The following is a 21,306-nucleotide window of genomic DNA, read 5'->3' as shown; positions in this document are numbered from 1 at the left end:
AGTATGCTTTATTCGATCATACTTAGGAAGGGTTATTAGTAGGAATTGGATGTGGACTTACTGAGTAGCCATTGTTACTCACCCTTTCCTTCCTATTTTTTTTAGTTTCAGCATTTGCAGCTACTGAGGCAGACGTAGAGTCAATAATGGAGGAGTATCTGGTCGATCAGATCGACGATCAGAGTTTATTGCCTGGTGAGCACTAAGGCCACATCCCTTAGTGTTGTCGGTTTCACCCAGGATGTATTTAGTTTTTGGATTGAGAATTTAGGCCTATGTTAGAGTGAGAGTGTTTCGGTAAGCTTGTATGTTGATAAATCTTCTGCACTCTGATCTACTTATATGTTAGATGTAATTAGTCTTTCCGTTGTTATTTTCCTGTATCTACATTTTTATATACAGGTTTTGTTATAAATTGGTTTATCAGGTTTGAGTTCCGTGAAACGCTAACATAAACAGAGGAGACCATGCCAAAATTTCGAGGTGCTACCTAGTACCTTGGGATTTGGCCTTGGGATTTGTGTTAGCGTTTGGCGGGGCGCCACAGGACTAAGCTGAAAAAGAGAAAGTTAGTTGAAAATCAAAACGTCCTTGAATCACCTGAAATTGATCAGATTTCTTTTGACAATGAATTCTTGAAAAGTACGTATTTCTCCTATATATATCTAGTGAAGTTGTTTGGTTGCTTTCAATTTGATTAATATATAATATTAAGACCATGATAGAAAAAACATATTTATTTGTGTTGATGTTATAAAAATTTGTCTATGACATTTACTTATTTTTCAAAGATATTGTTGAAATATTTCATATCCATATCTATACGAATAAATAGGTCATTGTCATTTTACTGTTGGTTTTGGTTTAATTAAGTGATGGAGATATAGAAACCTGAATTTATGCTTTGTTTTTGTTTGTCCTATTTGAAATAATCATTTACTTGAAAAAAAAAAGAGGAAGAAGCTTGATTTGCCAGTGTTCATATTACAAACCCGGGATCAAAACCTAACCCATGATAAGAAAGTAAATAGGAAAAGAAAATACTATTAAACTAACTTGCCAACCAAATAAAAGTATTGATTCTCACCACTGATTAGATTAAGTCTAACACATCCTCTATTGTTAATGAAGTTGGTACTTGGTACATCCAATTATTCTTTAGGTGCATGTACATATACTTAATTGATAATTTTTTGTTATTCATGATAAGGAAGAGAATGCTAAACAAGACTTCTTTATTTGAGATTTCAATGTGCCTCCCTAGCTCGTTGTAGGAAAATTTTGAGAGTTGGTTTAAGTTAAAGGATTGCTTCTATGGCTTTAAGAGAAAGTTATGATGTGTGGTTCCCTTTGCGTGTATTGGGGGTTGTAGTAAGAAAGAAACTCGAAGATTTTCAAAAGTAAAGAGAGAGAAGTGCATGAGATCTCTTTAGACTTACCTAACATTCTATTCCTTTGGAGCGTGACTTTTGTGGAAGTAAAAAGAGTTCGTTTTAAGGATTTCTTAGGCAGATAAGATTGGGTTTGTAATCGTGAGGGGAGTCTTTAAGTTTTATTGTTTGTAGCTCTGTTTTTAGACTGGTCATCTCAATCTTTCCCATTTCAATAAATTTATTTCACTTATATTAAAAAAAAAAAAAAGACTTCTTTGAGCATGTCAAAGTGTGATTATGATGAATATCCTGAATTTCATGAGAGTTTTATGTCTTGCATAGTCACTAAATTTCTTTCTTTCTTTCATTGATGGTAATCATGACTTTTTCCAGTCTTTTGTAAATAGTTGTTAGTTAGATTTTAATAATTTATATATTTAAAAATTATTAATGGAAGTATTATTGATGGTTTAATAAAAAATGTCGTTGTTTCATGCGTATTAGCGGCATAAGAAACCTGTTGTTAAATCCCTTTTTATGTATTTAAAAATTAATCGAGGTAATTAACAATGTTTTTAAAAATTCCGTTATTTATTTTGTATTACTAGCATTTTGTAAATCACTGTTAGTTACATTTTAATAATTAATAAATTAAAAAATTATCAACGAAAGTATTACTAACAGTTCTAATAAAAAATGTCATCGTTTCATTTGTATTAGCGGCATAAGAAACTTGCTGTTAAATCTCTTTTTATGTATTTAAAAATAATTTTGGTAATTAACGACGTTTTTGAAGAAACATCGTTATTTGTATAGTATTACCAGCATTTTATAAATCGTTGTTAGTTGCATTTTAATAATTAATAAATTTAAAAATTATTATCGAAAGTATTACCGACGGTTCTAATAAAAAACGTCGTTGTTGCATTTGTATTAGCGGCATAAGAAACCTGTTGTTAAATCTCTTTTTATGTATTTAAAAATTAATCGAGGTAATTAACGACATTTTTTAAGAAACACCGTTATTTGTATAATATTACCAATATTTTGTAAATCGCTGTTAGTAGGATTTTAATAATTAATAAATTTAATAATTATTAATGGAAGTATTATCGATGGTTTAATAAAAAATGTCGTTGTTTAATGTGTACTAGCAGCATAAGAAATCCGCTGTTAAATCTCTTTATTATGTATTTAAAAATTAATCGAGGTAATTAACAACATTTATAAAAATACTGTTATTTGTATAGTATTACCAACATTTTGAAAATCACTATTAGTTGTATTTTAATAATTATTAAATTTAAAAATTATTCACAGAAAAATATTACCGACGATTTAATAAAAAATGTTGTTGTTTCATGTGTATTAACGTTATAAGAAACCCGCTGTTAAATCTTTTTTTATATATTTAAAAATTAATCAAGATAATTAAAGGTGTTTTAAAAACCGTCGTTATTTGTATAGTATTTACCAGCATTTGTAAACTGCAATCAGTTGTATTTTAATAATTAACAATTTTAATTAATAATGCCGTTGTTTCATGTGTATTAGCGGCATAATATAACCGTCGTTAAATATATTTTTATGTACTTAAAAATTAATCGACCTAATTAACGATATTTTTATAGAAACGCCGTTATTTGTATGATATTACCAGTATTTTAGAACCACTGTCTACTAATTAATAAAATTAAAAAAATATTGACTTTAGTATTACCAATGGTTTAAGATTAAATGCTACTGTTGGTTTATAATTAACGATAAATTTTAGAAAACACTGTTGTTGGCCTACAATTAACGACAAATTTTAAAAAACGCTATTAATGTTCCGCAGTAAAAAGATGCAGTTTTTGTAGTGCCATCACTTAAAATTTCCTTTTACAAAATAAAAATATTTGTACTTCTTTGTCTTTTATTTTTTTGTTCTTCTTCCATCATGTTCATATAAATTATTGTATAACAAACATGTTTACTATTTGTAAAAGTAGAGAAGACGAAGTCAAGAGAAGGTGAATAATCCATGAGTCGTGCTGGAGTAACATTATAGTTCCTACACACTTCCACGTCAAAAATTTCCCAACTGATGTCCCCTATAATGTTATTTCAACATTATCCATAGCCCAATATCTTAACTTTACCAATAATGAAGTGTAATTATTAGGTTAAAATAGAGGTTATTGAAAAAAAAAGAGGGGGGGGATAATTTTTTTTAAATTAGTGTGCAATCAACTACTAAGTGGTGTGCAACTAGTCAATCCCAGTGTGAAATTTGGATGTATACGTGCTTGTTACAAAATCATTTGATGGTTAAGTGAAATCAAAATAATTTGGATATAGTTTATCTAGTTGGATTCATATACGGATTCGAGTGTGGATAAATAAATTTGGATCTGATTATGATTTTAATTAGATCCGATCCAAATCCGATCCATTTTATGCTTTAGAAACATGTGAGTCGTGAGTTGCTTGTCCTTAATAACAGGTGATTGAGTATAGTGTCAATGGATATTTAAAAATCCGAATTCAAATTTGATTCAAAAAATTGGATATTATGCAATTTTTTTGGATGTTATTTTAAAATTCAAATGAGTTTCGGATACGAATTCGAATGTTGCAAAATCCAATTTGATAATATCTACTCCAACTATATATATATTTGGTTCTGTGTATACACATATCTACTCATATATCTACAATGTGTTTTGTCTTAGTGGCTAAAAGTTTTGGATTGAGTTGATTTTTGGTGAGGATGATCTCTATGATGAGGAGATCATCCTCACCACAAATCTGCTCAATCCGAAATTTTAAACCTCGTCAAAATTGATTTACAAAAAAATGGACAGTCAACAATTCTTCAACTCATAAATATGGGGTTAGAAATTTTAAAATTTGCTGATTTTTGATTGAGATGATCTCCTCATCATAGAGATCATCCTCACCAAAAATCAGCTCAATCAAAAACTTTTAGCCCACATAAGACAAAATATGTTGTAGATATATAAGTAGATATGTGTGTACACGGATCGTAATCCATATATATATATATATATATATATATGGGAAATGTTCAGCACCAAACATTTTGGCAAAACATTTTTCAAACACATGGGTTAAAAGTTTTGGAATTTGCTGATTTTTGATGAGGATGATCTCTACGATGAGGAGATCATCATCACTAAAAATCAGCCCATTCCAAAACTTCTAACCCCATAAAAAATGATTTACAAAAAATGGACGATCAATGATTTTCCAACTTGTAAACATGGGGCTAGAAGTTTTGGAATGAACCGATTTTTGGTGAGGATGATCTACTCATCGTAAAGATCATCCTCACAAAAAATCAGCCCATTCCAAAATTTCTAACCTATGTAGGACAAAAATGGTTAGCTAAAATGTTGGCCAAAATGTTTGGTGCTGAACGGGACATATATATATATATATATGGGAGGCGTTCAATGGCCAACTTTTTGGCAAACTTTTTGACAAAACATTTTTCAAAACATGAGTTAGAGGTTTTGGAATGGGCTAATTTTTGGTGAGGATGATCTCTATGGTGAGGAGATCATCCTCATCAAAATCAGCCCATTCCAAAACTTCTAACCCCATCAAAAACAGTTTACAAAAAATGGACGGTCCACAATTTTTCAACTTGTAAACATGGGTTAGAAGTTTTGGAATGGGCTGATTTTTGGTGAGGATGATCTCCTCACCGTAGAGATCAGCCTCACCAAAAATTAGCCCATTCCAAAACCTCTAACCTATGTTTTAAAAAATGTTTTGCCAAAAAGTTTGTTAAAAAGTTTGCCCTTGAACGTTACCCTATATATATATATATATATATATGGGGGCGGTTCAAGGGACGCCTTCAAAACCAGATAAGAAACCCATGTATAAGGGACGTTCGATTTCGCCGAAACAACGGCTGAGATGCACTCAAACGTCTCTTCCAAATCAGAAATAAAGTTTTAAGATTTTATAAAAAACTCCCTCATTTCTTTTTCTTTTTTTTTCAACTCACTCTTTATTTCAAACGAATTTCTCACAGAAATTCTCTCGTTTTGCTCTCGACAGAAAACACCCTTCGACAGAAGGAAAACCAACGTTTTCGTCTCCATCGATCGAAAACGAACTTGTTCTCTCTCTCTCGTCTCGGCAGAAAACCCAACCCATTCATCTCTACAGAATACCCTTCGGCTCGGTTTGTTGTAACAACCACTGTATGGTTTCTCCATCAGATTTGAGACCCAATTCTCATGTTAATTGGAAAATCCTTGCTGCACATAAAGCAGGCATCCTTATTCTTCTCCCTCTCCCATCCACCTTTGTGTGTCTATCTTTGTATGAGCTTCTCTTGGGTGCTAATTGTTTCTTACCCTCATCTTTGTCAGCAACAACAATCTGAAAATTCTTGATTTCTGCTGTTTTGTTCTCACCCATATCTGATTGTGGTAGACTCAAGAACTTAAGTACCTCTTGTGGTTGCTTTGAGTACTTCTTGTGGTTGCTTTGAGTTCTTGGGATCCATGAAAAACAGAGATGACTGACTACTTTGACTGAAGAAGGTGACCTTGAAAAGACCTAGACTTTCATGGGGTTTCACTGTTTTTAGTAAGGAATGAACTTGTTTTTGTTCAAAAGATCAAAGAAAAATTGAAAAAGGGTTTAATTGTCTGCGTGTCTTCTTTACTGTTTATCTTGTGGGTTCTATTTCTCACACTCTCTCTCTCTCTCTCTCTTAAAGGGTTGGGAAGGGTGTTTTCTTTCTGTCGAGTTTCTATTCGTTTAATAAAACAGAGAGTTGTTAAAAAAAAAAAAAGAGAAACGAGGGAGTTTTCTTAAAAACTCTAAAACTCATTTTCTAATATGGGAATGACGTCAGAACGCGTCTCAGTCGTCTATTGACGTAAATCCAACATCTGAGAAACATTGTTTTCTCATTCGGTTTTCAAGACGTCCGTCGAACCGTCCCTTATATATATATATGGGTCCCGTTCAGCACCCTAAGCTTTACCACACATTTTAACAAACGTGTTTTGTCTTACATGGGTTAGAAGTTTTGGAATGGGCTGATTTTTGGTGAGGATGATCTCTATGGTGAGGAGATCATCCTCACCAAAAATCAGCTCATTCCAAAACTTCTAACCCCATCAAAAATGGTTTACAAAAAATGGACGGTCCACGATTTTTCAACGTGTAAACATGGGGCTAAACATTTCAGAATGGGCTGATTTTTGGGGAGGATGATCTTCTAATCATAGAGATCATCCTCACCAAAAATCAGCCCATTCCAAAACTTCTAACCCATGTAGGACAAAAAACGTTTGTTAAAGTGTGTGGTAAAACTTAGGGTGCTGAACATTTCCCTATATATATATATATATATATATATATATATATATGGGAGGCGTTCGGATGCATTAGTTTTAACAGTAGTTTTAACAAAAGTTACCCGACCGTTGGATATTATTGAATCGGACAGCCGAGATTGTCGATTTCGTTTAACTTATAAGTTATGGGCTTTTTACAGCGCCCACCCTCATGTTTGGCGTTATTAGTGCCACCTCCCCGAGTGATTTACAACGACAGATCTCTTCTCTCTCGTCTGTTCTCTCTCGTTTGTTCTCCCTCGAACACCTCTCTCTCTCGCTCTCGCTCCGCTGAAACTCTCCTCTCTTTCCCTGCAACTCCATCGACGAAAACCTCTCTCTCCCTCTCGCTCTCGCTTCGCTGAAACCCTCCTCTCTCTCGCTGCAAAGGTAATATTCAAAAAATAGAAAAGACCAGATCCAAAATCGTAAAATAAACACCATAATACATGTAAATTAATAGAATCAAAGAAGAAAATATAGATCCCCAAATTGATAAAGAAATCAATGTATATCATGGATCATAGATGCATCAAAGTGAAGATCAAAATCAAACCTCCGTTCGTGTTCGTGAGACGAAGTTGCAGCGAAAGCGAGAGAGAGTGTAACTTAGTAGGAGCGAGAGAGAGGAGGGTTTCGACGAGAGATAGGAGCCATTCGTGTTCGTGTTCGTGCTTCGTCGATGGAGTTGCAGCGAGAGAGAGGAGGGTTTCAACGAGAGAGAGTGAGAGTGAGGAGGTTCGAGGGTTTCGGCGTCGCGAGAGAGAGAGAGAGAGAGAGGTTTTCGTCGAGGAGTTGCAGCGAGAGAGAGGAGGGTTGTTCGAGACTTTTAGAAAGAACAGACGAGAGAGAACAGACGAGTTCTCTCTGCTGTTTTTCACTCAGGGAGGGTACACTAATAAGTCAAAAGATGAGGGATGGCGCAGTAAAAACCTATAAGTTATCATTTAAACGTAATAAGCACTCTCTGCTGTTTTTTAGTCAGGGAGGTGACACTAATAAGTCAAAAGATGAGGGATGGCGCAGTAAAAACTTATAAGTTATCATTTAAACGTAATAAGCAATCTCGGCCGTCCGATTCAATAATATCCAACGGTCGGGTAACTTTTGTTAAAACTACTGTTAAAACTAATGCATCCGAACGCCTCCCTATATATATATATATATATATATATAGGGTAGCGTTCAATGGCCAATAGTTTGGCCAACAGTTTGGCAAACACATTTTTCAAAACATGGGTTAGAGGTCTTGGAATGGGCTGATTTTTGGTGAGGATGATCTCTACGGTGAGGAGATCATCATCACTAAAAATCAGCCCATTCCAAAACTTCTAATCCCATAAAAAATGATTTACAAAAAATGGACGGTTCACGATTTTTCAACTTGTAAACTAGGGCTAGAAGTTTTGGAATAAGCTGATTTTTGGTGAGGATGATCTCCTCACCGTAGAGATCATCCTCACAAAAAATCAGCTCATTCCAAGACCTCTGACAGAGATCATCCTCACCAAAAATCAGCTTATTCCAAGACCTCTGACCCATGTTTTGAAAAATGTGTTAGCCAAACTGTTCATTGAACGGACCCATATATATATATAGAAATGGTGCTGTGTATGTCATACAGAACAATTTAACCTTAAACCTTTATCTTCTCTCAACCTAAAACGCATGAACAGCCGGCCATCAAAGTAACGGTAAGGGTGGGCTTCGACTGTGCGAGCTCCATAACCACCGTTTTCTCCGTCCGGCGAACATCAGGTACATATTCTCTCTCTGTCTCTCTCTCTTACTCGCTCTCTGTAAAACCCTATTTTTTCGACTGTGCGAGCTCCATATTTCCTCTCTCTGTCTCTCACACACACACAGTAAAACCCCATTTTATTCGATCTTAAGATTGAAATTAGTGGAAAATTATAACTTTTGGAGTTGAAAAAAATAAGAAAGTCCATTTGTTTTTTACAGATTGAGGATGATGGTATTTTGTAGGATTTTTTTATCGGATTGGATATCCGATATATTTTTCAAATTCGAATTTGAATGTTGGTAATCCGATCAAATTCGAATTCGAATTTGGATACAGCACTATCCGATCGGATACCTATCCGTTGACAGCCCTAACTGAGTAAGAGGAGCTCTCTCTCTTTCTCTCACCCTCTCTTTTTTTCTTTTTTTGGACTGAAATCTAGGGTGGTGTGGAGGGTGAGTTCTCTTCTTCGTCTTCTTTGGTCGAAAATTAGGGATTGGAAAAACACAATTATATCTGTAATTGATGTGAAAATAGCCCCTTTTTTCTGGTAAAAAATATATTTTTCTTCACAGATCTTTGTTGGTAATCATATATTCATCGTAAATAGCAGGCAACTCTCTATAATTTTAGGCTTTTTGTGTTTTGAATATAATTTTATTGCTTAAGCATTTGTTTAGGATTAAAATCTGATTTTTGTGGTTCGATATCAAACTTGTAAAATTACAAGACATATGAGGATTGAAAATGATAGTGCTATAAAAATCTGATTTTTTTCCTTATTATATTGGCACTAGAGTTTGGGATTTCTATTTTTATTATTTTATCTTAAATGGGATTTCTGAACTTGTTTAGATACATGTAGTAGTAGTAGAACTTCACTGATTTTGTCTATACATGCAAGTATGCAATTCTTTGTGGCCAATGACATTGGTCTTGTGTGTGTTATTGTTTATAGTTTTGAACCCAAGACTCAAATCATACTAAAAAAAGTTTGTTCCGACTTTAGACCCTTTTTTAATAGAGATGTAGATGAATCAGAGAGATTCCTTTCAAGTTGCCATCAGATCCAAATCCTTCTCCTCCGAAAAAAAAGAAAGTTAGCCACAATTGCTCTCATATCCTCAAATCCGCTACAATGTATAGATGGTTAGTTGGACCTCTAATAGAATTGTCAACTCCTAATAAAAGATAGTTATCTTTTTCACCAAAATAATTGAGTGAGAAATATGTATCATTTTCATTCTTGTATGCAACAAAACTATTGTGTGTGTTACTCTGTAAATTTAAAAAGGTTTTGGTCCAAACTCAAACTCTAGGTCTTAGGAATTGGGACTTAGGGTTTTAGTTTTATTGAAGGTGGCAAAGTTTCAATCAAAATGAAAAGGCCAAAGAGATCATCCTCACAAAAAAAAATCAGTCCATTCTGGAACTTCTAACCCCAGTTTACAGGTTGAAGAATCGTGGACCGTCAAGTATTTGTAAACCACTTTTGACAGAGTTAGAAGTTTCAGAATAGGTTGATATACTTTCTTACTATAAACCGATAAAATGTATTTTAGTTCACAAATTTTAATATTTATTTATGTTAATATCTTTAGTTTTATTGCTTTGGATGGTATCCATCCTCTTTTCACGTATCTGATCTATGGTTTTAACTTTTGATGTTAAATTCATGCAAATTCAAAGTATTATGTGAGATTTCAATTTGGATTATTTATTACATCAAAATAGACTTGCACTGGTGCCAAACAATCATTATAGTCTAAAACCATGACAAGATCAATGTTAGACAAACAACATGGAAGATGATTTGGTTCTCTTTAATGAATTTGCTTAGTCCAGGTTATTAATCAGGTTGGGCACCTGAGCTTAGGTTAAACGGTCTAAAACTTGGTTAACCTAAAACCTGATCCAACTCATCTAAATGTGGTCCTAAATAGGGGTGGGTTTATTATATGTCCTCTACAGTCATTTCCAACTTTTGGATGATTGTATAGGAAAATATAAATAAACCCTAACTATCACGGCGGTTGGGGGATAAATAAATCTTAAGCAGTAAACCTGAATAATATTGCATATCACTTTTTCTCTCACTCTCTCTCCCTTGATAGGGAAGAAGAAGACGAAAGTACAGGAGCAGTAGCAACTAATTTCCATTTTATCTAATGGGTATGTTTTATTTTTTGTTCTATTTAGTGCTTGATTTCTTCAAAAAGGGGGAAAAACCCAACTTTTATCTCCCTCTGATATGTTAGCATTACCAATTTGAATTTAGATAAAAAGAAGTCTAAAAGAGAAGGCAAAGATGGCAAAAAGGAGAGGACTAAGTTGAAGAAGAGAAAGTTAGTTGAAAAGCAAAACGTTCTTGAATCACTTGAAATTGATCAGATTTCTTTTGACAATGAATTCTTGAAAAGTACGTATTTTTCCTATTATATCTAGTGAAGTTGTTTGGTTGCTTTCAATTTGATTAATATATAATGTTAAGACCATGATAGAAAAAATTTATTTATTTGTGTCAATGTTATAAAAATTTGTCTATGACATTTACTTATTTTTCAAAGATATTGTTGAAATATTTCATATCACATCTATGCGAATAAATAGGTCATTGTCATTTTACTATTGGTTTTGGTTCAATTTAGTGATGGAGATATAGAAACCTGAATTTATGCTTTGTTTTTGTTTGTCCTATTTGAAATAATCGTTTACCTGGAAAAAAAAAGAGGAAGAAGCTTGCCAGTGTTTATATTACAAACCCGGGATCAAAACCTAACCCATGATAAGAAAGTAAATAGATAAAGAAAATACCATTAAACTGACTTACCAACCAAATAAACGTATTTATTCTCACCACTGATTAGATTAAATCTGAGTACATCCTCTATTGCTAATGAAATTGGTACTTGGTACATTCAATTATTCATTAGATGCATGTACATATGCTTAATTGATAGTTTTTTGTTATTCATAATAAGGAAGAGAATGCTAAACAAGGCTTCTTTATTTGGGATTTCAATGTGCCTCCCTAGTTCATTGCAGGAAGTTTTTGAGATTTGGTCTGAGTTGAGGGATTGCTTCTATAGCTTTAAGAGAAAGTTATGGGGTTTGGTTCCCTTTGCATGTGTTGGGAGTTGTGGCAGGAAAGAAACTCTAGGGTTTTCAAAAGTAAGGAGAGAGAAGTGCATGAGATCTCTTTAGACTTACCTGGCCTTCTATTCCTTGGGAGCGCAATTTTTGTGGAAGAAAAAGGAGTTTGTTTTGAGGATTTCTTGGGCAGATGGGATTGGGTTTGTAATCGTGAGCGTAGTCTTTAAGTTTTGTTCTTGTTTTTTCCTTTTTTTGTGTTATTGTTTGTAGCTTTGTTTTTAGACGGGTCATCTTGATCTTTCCCATTTCAATCAATTCATTTCACTTAATAAAAAAAAAAAAAAAAAAAAAAAAATCAAGGTTTCTTTGAGTATGTCAAAGTGTGATTAGGGTGAATATCCTGAATTTCATGAAGCTTTTATATCTTGCATAGTCACCAAATTTCTCTCTTTCTTTCACCGATGCTAATCATGACCTTTTCAATAAGTGACGACTTTGACTAACTTCATGATTAAATCAGGAAAAACAAGATAGGGATATATGGCCTACATAAAATTTCCGCCTTCCCAAATGTAGTCCTTGATGATGATGCACATTAGTTACTTTTCCAAAAAAATAAAAAAATGACGCACACTAGTAAGAGGCAATTGATGAAGAAGATAGTGACTATTTTACGTATGAAGCATCAAAGAACGGGGATGATGTCTTCCCCATTCTTTCCAAACTTTATACCCTTGCCAACTTATTCCAAAAATCCTGATTTCGTGACTATGATGTCTTGATGATAGTATTTTTTAAATTTTGGATTGAATTTATATACATGTTTTTTAAATTACTAAAGTCACACAAATCACCTTCCAAAAAAAAAATTCACACAATCATTCAGATTATGGGAAATGTAGACAGTCGGTCAAGTATTTTAGAAAATTGTAACATTCCCACGGCTTTGAGATTTCATACTAAATTATAAGATACCAATATCATAACTAGCTATTTTTAATATTCAAGAGCTGGACTCCCTCTCCTTTTAGATTTGTGGGGTCTTATTTGTTTGGAAGGAAATGAGCAAAAGGGTCTTTTATGGCAGGGGTGGTGTGGACAGGAAAGTAATCACACACATAAATGGTCTCATATATTTTTGGTACAAGATGGGATTCTGTCATCAATGAAGAGATGTAATTGGTGGCAGTTTTTTATCATTCATTTTTTTTTTTGTTCATTTTTCAGCTCTTCTAGGGTGATCCTCACTAGTTCCTTGTGTCCTTTGTTTCTTTCCTCTATCTTTTAACATCCTATACTTCAATAGAACTAAACAAGAGAGAGACATGGAACTTATAACAATATGCTTCATTTACTGAAAGTGTATGATGTCTGTCCGACATGATTCAGAATGTTATTTGAATTGTTTTTCAGTGGTTTTGGGTTGAATGACAGGATTTCAATTGGTAATATATTTGAAAGGCTCCTCCTCTCCATGATTTTCTTTGATTTTGAGCTGAAATTTATGTTTATTTTTTTTCCTTTGTTGTTTCAGAGGATAACTCAATCACATCAAAAGTAGAAAAGAAAAAGATCAAAAGTTTAGGGAGGAAGAAAAGAAAAAAGAAGGAAAGTGACGTTGACGAAATTGATCAGCTTGGTTCTGAGGGTGAGGACTTCTCCACCAAGCTTAAATGTCTGTAACCATTACTTTTAAGAATTGTGTAATTTTCTTTTCATCATGCCAATGCTTTATTCAATTCAAGGATAGTCCTTGTTCTTCCCAATTTTCAAAATTTGGGGAATGCTTTCTTTTTCATCTTGCACCAAGGGCGGAGCCAGGATTTTGGATATGTGGGGGGAACCAAATACTTAAAATTTTAATTCTTTTTGTGGGGGCAATAATGGTGGATTTTATTTTTTGCCACTGTTATCCATCATCGCAATAGCCTATATATGTTAAAAGTTTTAAAAATTCTTGTGGGGGCAAGTGCCCCCACTGTAAATCTGCCACTGTCTTGAGCCATCCACCAGTTTTGTGCAACAATTTTGAAGTTGTCTTTGGGCACAAAACTAGACGATGGCATAAAAGCTAGGAGGTTATTATCCTCAATGGCGGGGTCTGCTTGTTCATTTTCTTATTTGTTTATCTGTCAATGAAATTCACCTTTAATTATGTATTTATATAAAAACCTATAGTCCTGTTTTTTACTTCTTGCAAATACGAGGACAATTGCTCTCAAAAATAAGAATGACGACTTTGTTTATTTATTTGTTTTTGTTTTTTTTTTTAATTTCGTTCCGTTGACTCCCATCCTTTCAAAAAGGTCTTTTTTTATAGTGTTTTTTGGGTGTGGAATTATACAAACTCCAAAATATTCTTTTTTGCCATAGAAAAATATAAATGAAACATTGTGAATAATCTTACCTACGTCAGTTAATTAAATATCTCTAAGATTAGAAAATAGTTCTTGGATTTAAAAAAAAGACACTTATCATTGTTATGATGGTATTGGTACTTGCATAAGCTTATTTTGGGTCTTTGGAAATGTGGAGTTGTATCTGACCTTATATCCCAATCAGTTTCTTTAACCAGTTTTCACTTTTAAGAGAAAACTTACCTTACAGGTATCACCATACAAAACATTATTAATGCACAGTGCATTTTATGTGATTATATGAGAAATCTTTAATGATTTGTATTATCACCTCCTCTTTAAACCCTTTTTTTCCCTCTCTTTTAAACATTTATATTCTATTTCAGTCAGACTGATTATTATTTATCTTTGTAGTTTTTTTTTGTTTCTCTTTATTCTTTGTCGTCTTTTTTTCTATTGTTTTTATTTTTTTGTGGTTATTATAGTTCAAGCTAAATTTGTTCCACTATTCCACAGATGGTGGGACAGAGGGCACTAGTCATGCAGCAGAGCCAAGTCAATCTGAAGCTATGACCAAGATTGAAAATTCTGCAGGTCTGCTGGAGGCAGATGTTGAAGCAAATACTAAAACTCGTAAATGCTGATAGTTTTATTTTCTATAAATGATATTCTTTTTGTGCCTGCTATAATTGGAAATTAAAGAAATATGTTGAAGGGATTTTGAAGTTGAAAATCCACTTTGGTTATACTAACACAGATAAATCCAAGAAAGCTGGAAAGAAGAAAAGGAAGGATTATCTTTCATCATTGAAAGGCAGTGAGTTAATGGAAAGGAGAGAAGCAGCTGCAGAAAATGAGGTTTATCACATTTCTTCAGGGGATGAGGACTGCTCCAAAGGAATGAAAAGTATGAAATGTTTGTTTTATTTAATCTACTTGTATCTGTTGTGGCACCTTATTTGCTTACTAGAGTAATAGCATATATTTATTTTGTTTTCTTTCCCCAAACAAACACTTACATTCATTTCTTTTGTTTTCAGTCTTGCTTAAAGTAGTGAGAAATGATTTCAGGAAACTAGAATCAATAGAAGATGTGATTTTAGATAAAATTGAATGGAGGAACATATGATTAGTTCAACTTACCCCATATATTTGTGTTTGACTTTGATCATGTTGATGATGATGTACTTATACAAAACTAGAACATTTTTATAATAAAACAAAACTGTAGGTCCAACTCCAGCTGCAATTATGGGGAATAAACGTTCCCTCCAACTATAGTTTTGGAGTGGGGTCCTACATTTTTCTCTTCACACCTTCAATTTTATTGTTTTTCTTCTCTTCCTCCTCTCCCTTTTTTCCAATAATATCCCTCCAATTTTATTATCTTTCCTCTTTTACCCCCTTTTTCAATAGTATCCCCTCTAGCTTTACTATCTTTTCCCTTTTTCAATTGTATACCTACCCCCTTTCTTAATAATACCTTTGCAACTTTATTATTTTTCCTCTTTTACTCTCTTAATCTGAAAGATTTTTTAATAATACCCCTCTCCAATTACAATGGATTGGGGTCCACACTAAAGTGCCTTTTCACTTCATCCCTTCAACTTATTATCTTTTCTCACTCTTTTCAATAATATCCCTCCAATTCTATTATATTTCATCTTTTACCCCCTTTTTTCAATAATATCCTTCTAATTTTACTATCTTTTCTCTTTTACCCCATTTTTCAATAATACCCCCTCTAACTTTACTATCTTTCCTCTTTTACCCTTTTGACCTTAAAGATTTTTTAATAATACCCTCCAACTTCATTATTTTTCTTCTAATATCCCCTTTAACTTGGCAAGGGCAAACTCTAGTTTTCATAATGGGGTTGCCTGCCGTTTTAAAGCAGCTTGAAGACCTTCAAGCAGTCGTCAAAGTTCAGATGAAGGAACCTCGTTGCCCTCCTTCGTTTTGAGTTCGCCTGAGTATGGGACAAGTAGGGTCATCGGTAATCCTCCCAATAGCAAAACAGGTTTTTTATGGTCAAGTTGCGATGAAGTAACTACTCGAAGCATAGAGGGTGGGTTTCAAGGGTGCTCTAGTATGGCGATGAGCGGGGTTGGTCACTATCTCATCTGTGGAAGGGATCAAGGCTCGAGCCATGACTACTAAGATGGATGCATTGCAAAAGAATCACACCTGGGAACTTGTTTTTCTTCTTTCTGGGGAATGGACTGTTGGTTGTAAATGGGTTTTCACCGTCAAGTATCTCTCAGATGGTACTGTTGATCGCTACAAGGCTCGACTTGTCGCTAAGGGATTTACGCAGGGAAAGGACTTTGGAGCCATATTTGCCCATGTAGCCAAACTATCTACTGTCTGTTTACTTATCTCTTTAGTGGCCTGTCATTCATGGCCTCTTCACCAGCTTGATGTGAAGAATGCCTTTCTAAATGGTGATCTAACAGAGCTCATTTATATGGATCCCCCTCTTGGGTTTCGTCTTCAGGGGGAGTATTCTGGGAAAGTATGCGTCTTCTCAAATCTCTGTATGGTCTAAAGCAATCTCCGCGAGCCTAGTTCCAGCGTTTCTCTGAGGTCATTTTATCTATAGGGTTTTCCAGATACCACTCTGACCATACTTGTTTTATTTGACGAGGAGTAGATAGCTGCAATACCATTGTCTTGGTTTATATGGATGATATTGTAGTAATTGGAGATGATGCATAGTGGATTGATAGGGTTAAGAGGCAGTTGGATACTGCTTTTGAGGTTAAGGACTTGGGTCCCCTCTAGTACTTTTTGAGGTTAGAGGTAGCCTGCTCACGCCGTGGTATTTCGTTATCTCAACGTAAATACACATTGGATTTTCTTCAGGACATTGGTATGCTTTGTTGTCGTCTTGCCTCTTTCCCAATGGATCAGAATCATCGTCGTCATGTTGAATCTGGAGAACTTTTATTTGATCCTTCATCTTATCAGAGACTTGTAGGTCGTCTGATTTATCTGACTAACACTAGACCGGATTTGACTTTTGCAGTTTGTGTAGTCAGTTAGTTTATGCATGCTCTGCGTACTTCTCATCTTGATGCCGTGTATCGTATCCTTCACTATTTGAAGTCTCGTCCTGGTCTAGGCTTATTTTATTCGTTTACTGCTTAGCCACATCTGTCATGTTTCACTGATGCTGATTATGTGGGTTTTCTTACAAATAGGAGATCTACATCTGGTTTATGTACTTTCTATGGTGGTAATCTTATCTCGTAGAAAAGTAAGAAACAGAGTGGTTTCTCATTCCTCTGCTGAAGCTGAGTATCGTGATATGGCCCTTGGCACATGTAAGCTTCTTTGGCTTAGATCTTTGCTAACAGAGTTGAGATTTCCTACTGTTGGTTCCTCCTCGCTGTTATGTGACAACAAGTTTGTTATTATGCTTGCATTTGACTCAGTCCTTCATGAAAGGACTAAGCATATCGATGTTGATGTTCACTTTCTCAGGAAGAAAGTTCAATCTGGTGCATTAAGACAATCTTTGTTTCTTTTTTAGATCAACTAGCCGATATGTTTACAAAGTCTGGACCTTCTGTCACAAACTCTCATCTTGTCAAACTGGGCCTAGTTGATATATTTACCCTAGCTTGAGGGGGGAGTATTGGAAATATTAGGATAGTTAGTTCTAGTTTGACTTATGTCAATTTATTTATATTATTTCTATTATTTTTGTGTAAGGGCATTTATGTCCATTCCCTTATTATGGGTTATAAATATATACCAAGCTCTCATTATGAGACTTGTGTTTTCTCTTCTAAAATTCTTCTGGAGTAAGGTGAGGTTTTGGGAGGATTGGTGGTGTGGGGAAAGACCTCTAAAAGACTTGTTCCTAGATCTTCTTGTTCTATTTTCGAAAAAAAATTAAATTATCTTTCTTGTCACTAACTTTATAAATGGAGTGACAAACTGAGACTTTGGGTTTAGAAGAACATTTAACGATTGGAAGGTGGATGTTTTAGGGAGATTAGTCTGTTTGGTGGAGAATAGCTACACTAGAAGACCCTCGAACGACCAGAGACTTTGAAGTGCTAGTAGGGATGGGAAGTTCACGGTTAAATCTTTGTATGCTGGTATTGTCCTAAGGAGTGTTTCGTTTTTCCTTCATACGCTTGTTTGGGGTGGTAAAATACCCCCTAAGATATTAGTCTTTCTATAGATGGCGGCTCTGGGTAGACTTCTAACCATAGATCAGTTAATCAGAAGAGGTTTTATTTCTCCGAATCAATGCAGTATGTGTAGATCCCAGGCGGAAACGGTGGACCATTTACTCCTTCATTGCTGGGTGGCCCACCACATTTGGGCACACTTCTTGTCTTTATTCGGTTTAAAGGGTTGTTTTCCTTACTCGGTTAAGTAGACTTTGAAATCTTGACTGGTATGGGGAAGCTCTTTTACGTTATCAAAACAGATTTTGTGGTTCTTGACCCCTTTTGCGGTTTGTTGGGGTATTTGGTTAGATCGTAATGGGTGCATTTTTGAAGGAAAAGTAGCTTCATTTGATCGTTTGGTTTTATCGATCTTGGAGTTTCTTTTCACTTGGAGTAAACTTTATAGCGAATTTAAGGGGGTCTTTTTTAAGGATTTTGTTGTGAGATGAGAGAGGGTTTGTTCTTTGTCGTGATTGTCTTTTGTAGTTTTCGCTGCTTTGTGCCTTTTCTTTTTTTGGTGTTCTCTTTGTTGGGTGGGACTTCTCGACCCCCCTCGTTTTTCTTTATTTATCAATAAATTCATCTTTATCGATTAAAAAAAAAAGTTTACATAATGGGGAAACTAGCTGCATGTGCATTTGGTTGTGTGCAATCTCTATGTCATTTTATTTATCATGTGTAGATTAACTCTTTTTTTCTTAAACAAATGAATATTGTTCGACCTTTATCTCCTCATCTTCCTATTTATATTTCATTCACTGACCATTTACTTCCTCAGACCTACCTATCAACTCTACTCTCCACCATCTCATATCTTGGCGTCATCCTCTTCATGAATAAAAATTGTTACAAAAACACCCAAGAATGTATAAGGCAACTTGAATAATTCAGCTGACAGTCATCTTAGTTCCCTTGAGATGCTGCTACAGTATGCATGATTCAATTTATCTTGTGCATGCACACAAGCGTATATCCGTCATCCCTTTTTATTTTCCAGCATTTGTCTTTTTACGCAAAAATTGTTACTATGAAATTGATCTTCATGTTTGCTTATTAGCATTGTTACCAAAAAAATTTCTATGATTACAGAATGGATTACAGAGTACTTTCAAAGCAGACCAGGGTTGAAGATACTGCAAGAAAGAATTGATGAGTTTATAACTACTCACGAGGAACAAGAGGAAGAGGTGTCTTTCCTTTCTTATACTTCAGATTGTTATCGTAACTGTGGAACATTTGAACAAATACATTTCTGCCGTTGGTGTGCACATAACATTTCTTATATCCTATCATTCTGAATCATATAGGCAAGAAAAGAGAGAGAAGCTCGTGCTGCCGAAGGAGGATGGACTGTTGTTGTACACCATAAAGGCAGGAAGAAAACGACAGACGCTGAAAGTGGGATTACTGTGGGCTCTGTTGCTCAAGCTGCTGTGGTGGATAAAATGGCCAAAAAGAAACATAAAGACGTTGGGGTAGACTTTTACAGATTTCAGAAACGGGAGGCCCAGAGGAATGGTATGCTAAATTTCCTGAATAAATTTAATTTCCACAAAGTCATTTTTAGCTGAAATGTGGTTGAAAAGGATAGAATTGAAAATTTTCTGGGTTTGATTTAGTCGATATGCTCTCTTGGTTAGTTTTAACTATTTCTGCTTATGCCCATAATGATTAATTTATTAACAATCTCCAATTTACTTTGAGAACTGCTATTGGCACCCCAATTTTTACTTGTTACACCCCAATTCCTTAAATTTTTTATCACACCCCAATTTAAAGATTAAAACACACTATTCTACCATTACAAAGATATGCCTCAAGTTATTAATCAACATTACAAAACATTATAGCACTCATTCAAACAATTTCAGTAGTTTTTTACAATTAAGATTAGGCTCATATACAATATTAAACCTAAAAAGTAGAAATCTAACAAAAAAAAAAAGAAGAAGAGAAGAGATAGCATTGTCATCCCAACTTCTCCTTACCTCAACCATTCACTTATTTTTAATTGGGTTGTAATTAGTAAAAGTTGGGGTGCCAATAGTAGCTATCTCTACTTATGTCATGTAGATTATTATTATTTTTCCCTGCTTTTAAAATTTGAGACAAAAATTATTAACTGTTGTAATTGTGAAGGAGATCAATAGTTTTGTTCCGAATGAGGATTTCTTTCATGTCCTATTGAAATATTTGACATAGCTCTTGAAAGAAAATATTTAGTACACACTATTTCTTATTTCTGATGTCTCCATCTAATTATCACCGACTTTTTTTTTCCATTTTTTTATTATATGAATTTAAATTTTGGTTAATAATTATGTCCGGTGTTGGTGTTCTTGGAGTACCAATCAAATTGAAGGGAAACCTTTACAAGGCAACAAACAGTAAGACTGACTATGCTTTATCAAGATAACGTTGGGCAATCAAAAAAAAAATATACGCTATCTGCTAATCTCATTCTCTTTTTTACCTCTGAAGTGTACTGAATAATGTGTGGATCTACTTCAAAGCTTGAGTTAATACATACACTGAAGTAAAGCATTTATTTGTTGCAGAGATAATGATGTTGCAGAGCAAATTCGAGCAGGATAGAAAGCGGATACAGCAATTGAGAGCTGCCCGGAAATTTAGACCCTACTGATTACTGCAATTTCATTCAATCTTGGGTCAAGCCACGTTACAAGTTAAACCAGAGAGCTTTCTGCCATTTAGTCTGTCAAAAAATATTTTAAAGGAGTGAGAATCGATGGATTATGGCGGATTTTAGATGTTAAGATGTACACTTTTTGGCTGATTTAAGATTATTAAATTTTTTTGTAATTGCATGAGTATATCATGCAAACCTATTTTGCTAGTCTCATCTTAGTATTTTTCTTTTATCTTAATTGGGTCATTGCAAATATTCACCTCACCATGTCCTGAGGTATGATGAGTACGGATTTTTTTTTTCTGGGGCTATCTTTCATCTAAATTTCAAGAGAACTTCGTTAAAAAAAAAAAATAGTTAATTTGATTTTAAATCATAGTTGTTTGCCTATGAAGAGCTCAGCTGGTTCACAAGCAATTAGATGAGACAACCTGGAACATCGAACATTTTAATTTTTTTTTCTAAGCCTACCCACCTTTTAAATGAGATCAAAAGTAACAAATAGTTAGCATTGAATCAAATTTCTCGATGAA

At 34.3% G+C, this 21,306-nt stretch overlaps 1 protein-coding gene across 8 annotated transcripts; it reads left to right on the top strand.

Annotated features, from left to right (window-relative positions):
* Window positions 1-8,366: 8,366 nt before the first annotated feature.
* On the top strand, window positions 8,367-21,005 carry LOC147409921 (ribosomal RNA-processing 7 protein). Of its 8 annotated transcripts, none has more exons than XM_086432091.1 (9): window positions 8,367-8,500; window positions 10,601-10,658; window positions 10,765-10,905; window positions 13,114-13,254; window positions 14,453-14,530; window positions 14,694-14,843; window positions 19,213-19,310; window positions 19,431-19,641; window positions 20,682-21,005. In XM_086432091.1, the coding sequence occupies exons 2-9, from the start codon at window positions 10,655-10,657 to the stop codon at window positions 20,765-20,767; spliced, it is 909 nt and encodes a 302-aa protein (XP_086288217.1). In that variant the 5' UTR covers window positions 8,367-8,500; window positions 10,601-10,654; the 3' UTR covers window positions 20,768-21,005. The 8 variants fall into 8 exon arrangements, with proteins under 8 accessions (XP_086288217.1, XP_086288215.1, XP_086288220.1 ...); XM_086432089.1 differs by having other exon boundaries at window positions 14,453-14,569; XM_086432092.1 differs by having other exon boundaries at window positions 8,368-8,500; window positions 13,114-13,227.
* The last annotated feature ends 301 nt before the right edge of the window (window positions 21,006-21,306 follow it).

The sequence above is a fragment of the Akebia trifoliata genome, chromosome 2 (genome assembly GCF_017979445.1).
Source record: "Akebia trifoliata isolate Shusen 1 chromosome 2, ASM1797944v1, whole genome shotgun sequence".
NCBI classification, from domain to species: Eukaryota; Viridiplantae; Streptophyta; class Magnoliopsida; order Ranunculales; family Lardizabalaceae; genus Akebia; species Akebia trifoliata.
This window is presented reverse-complemented; position numbering and strand designations above follow the sequence as displayed.

What these genes read in the sequence shown, in the direction of transcription:
- LOC147409921 (XM_086432089.1), top strand. An exon ending in TGACAATGAATTCTTGAAAA is followed by an intron (nt 10,906 to 13,113) that starts GTACGTATTTTT and finishes TTGTTGTTTCAG; the next exon opens with AGGATAACTCAATCACATCA. An exon ending in CTTCTCCACCAAGCTTAAAT is followed by an intron (nt 13,255 to 14,452) that starts GTCTGTAACCAT and finishes ACTATTCCACAG; the next exon opens with ATGGTGGGACAGAGGGCACT.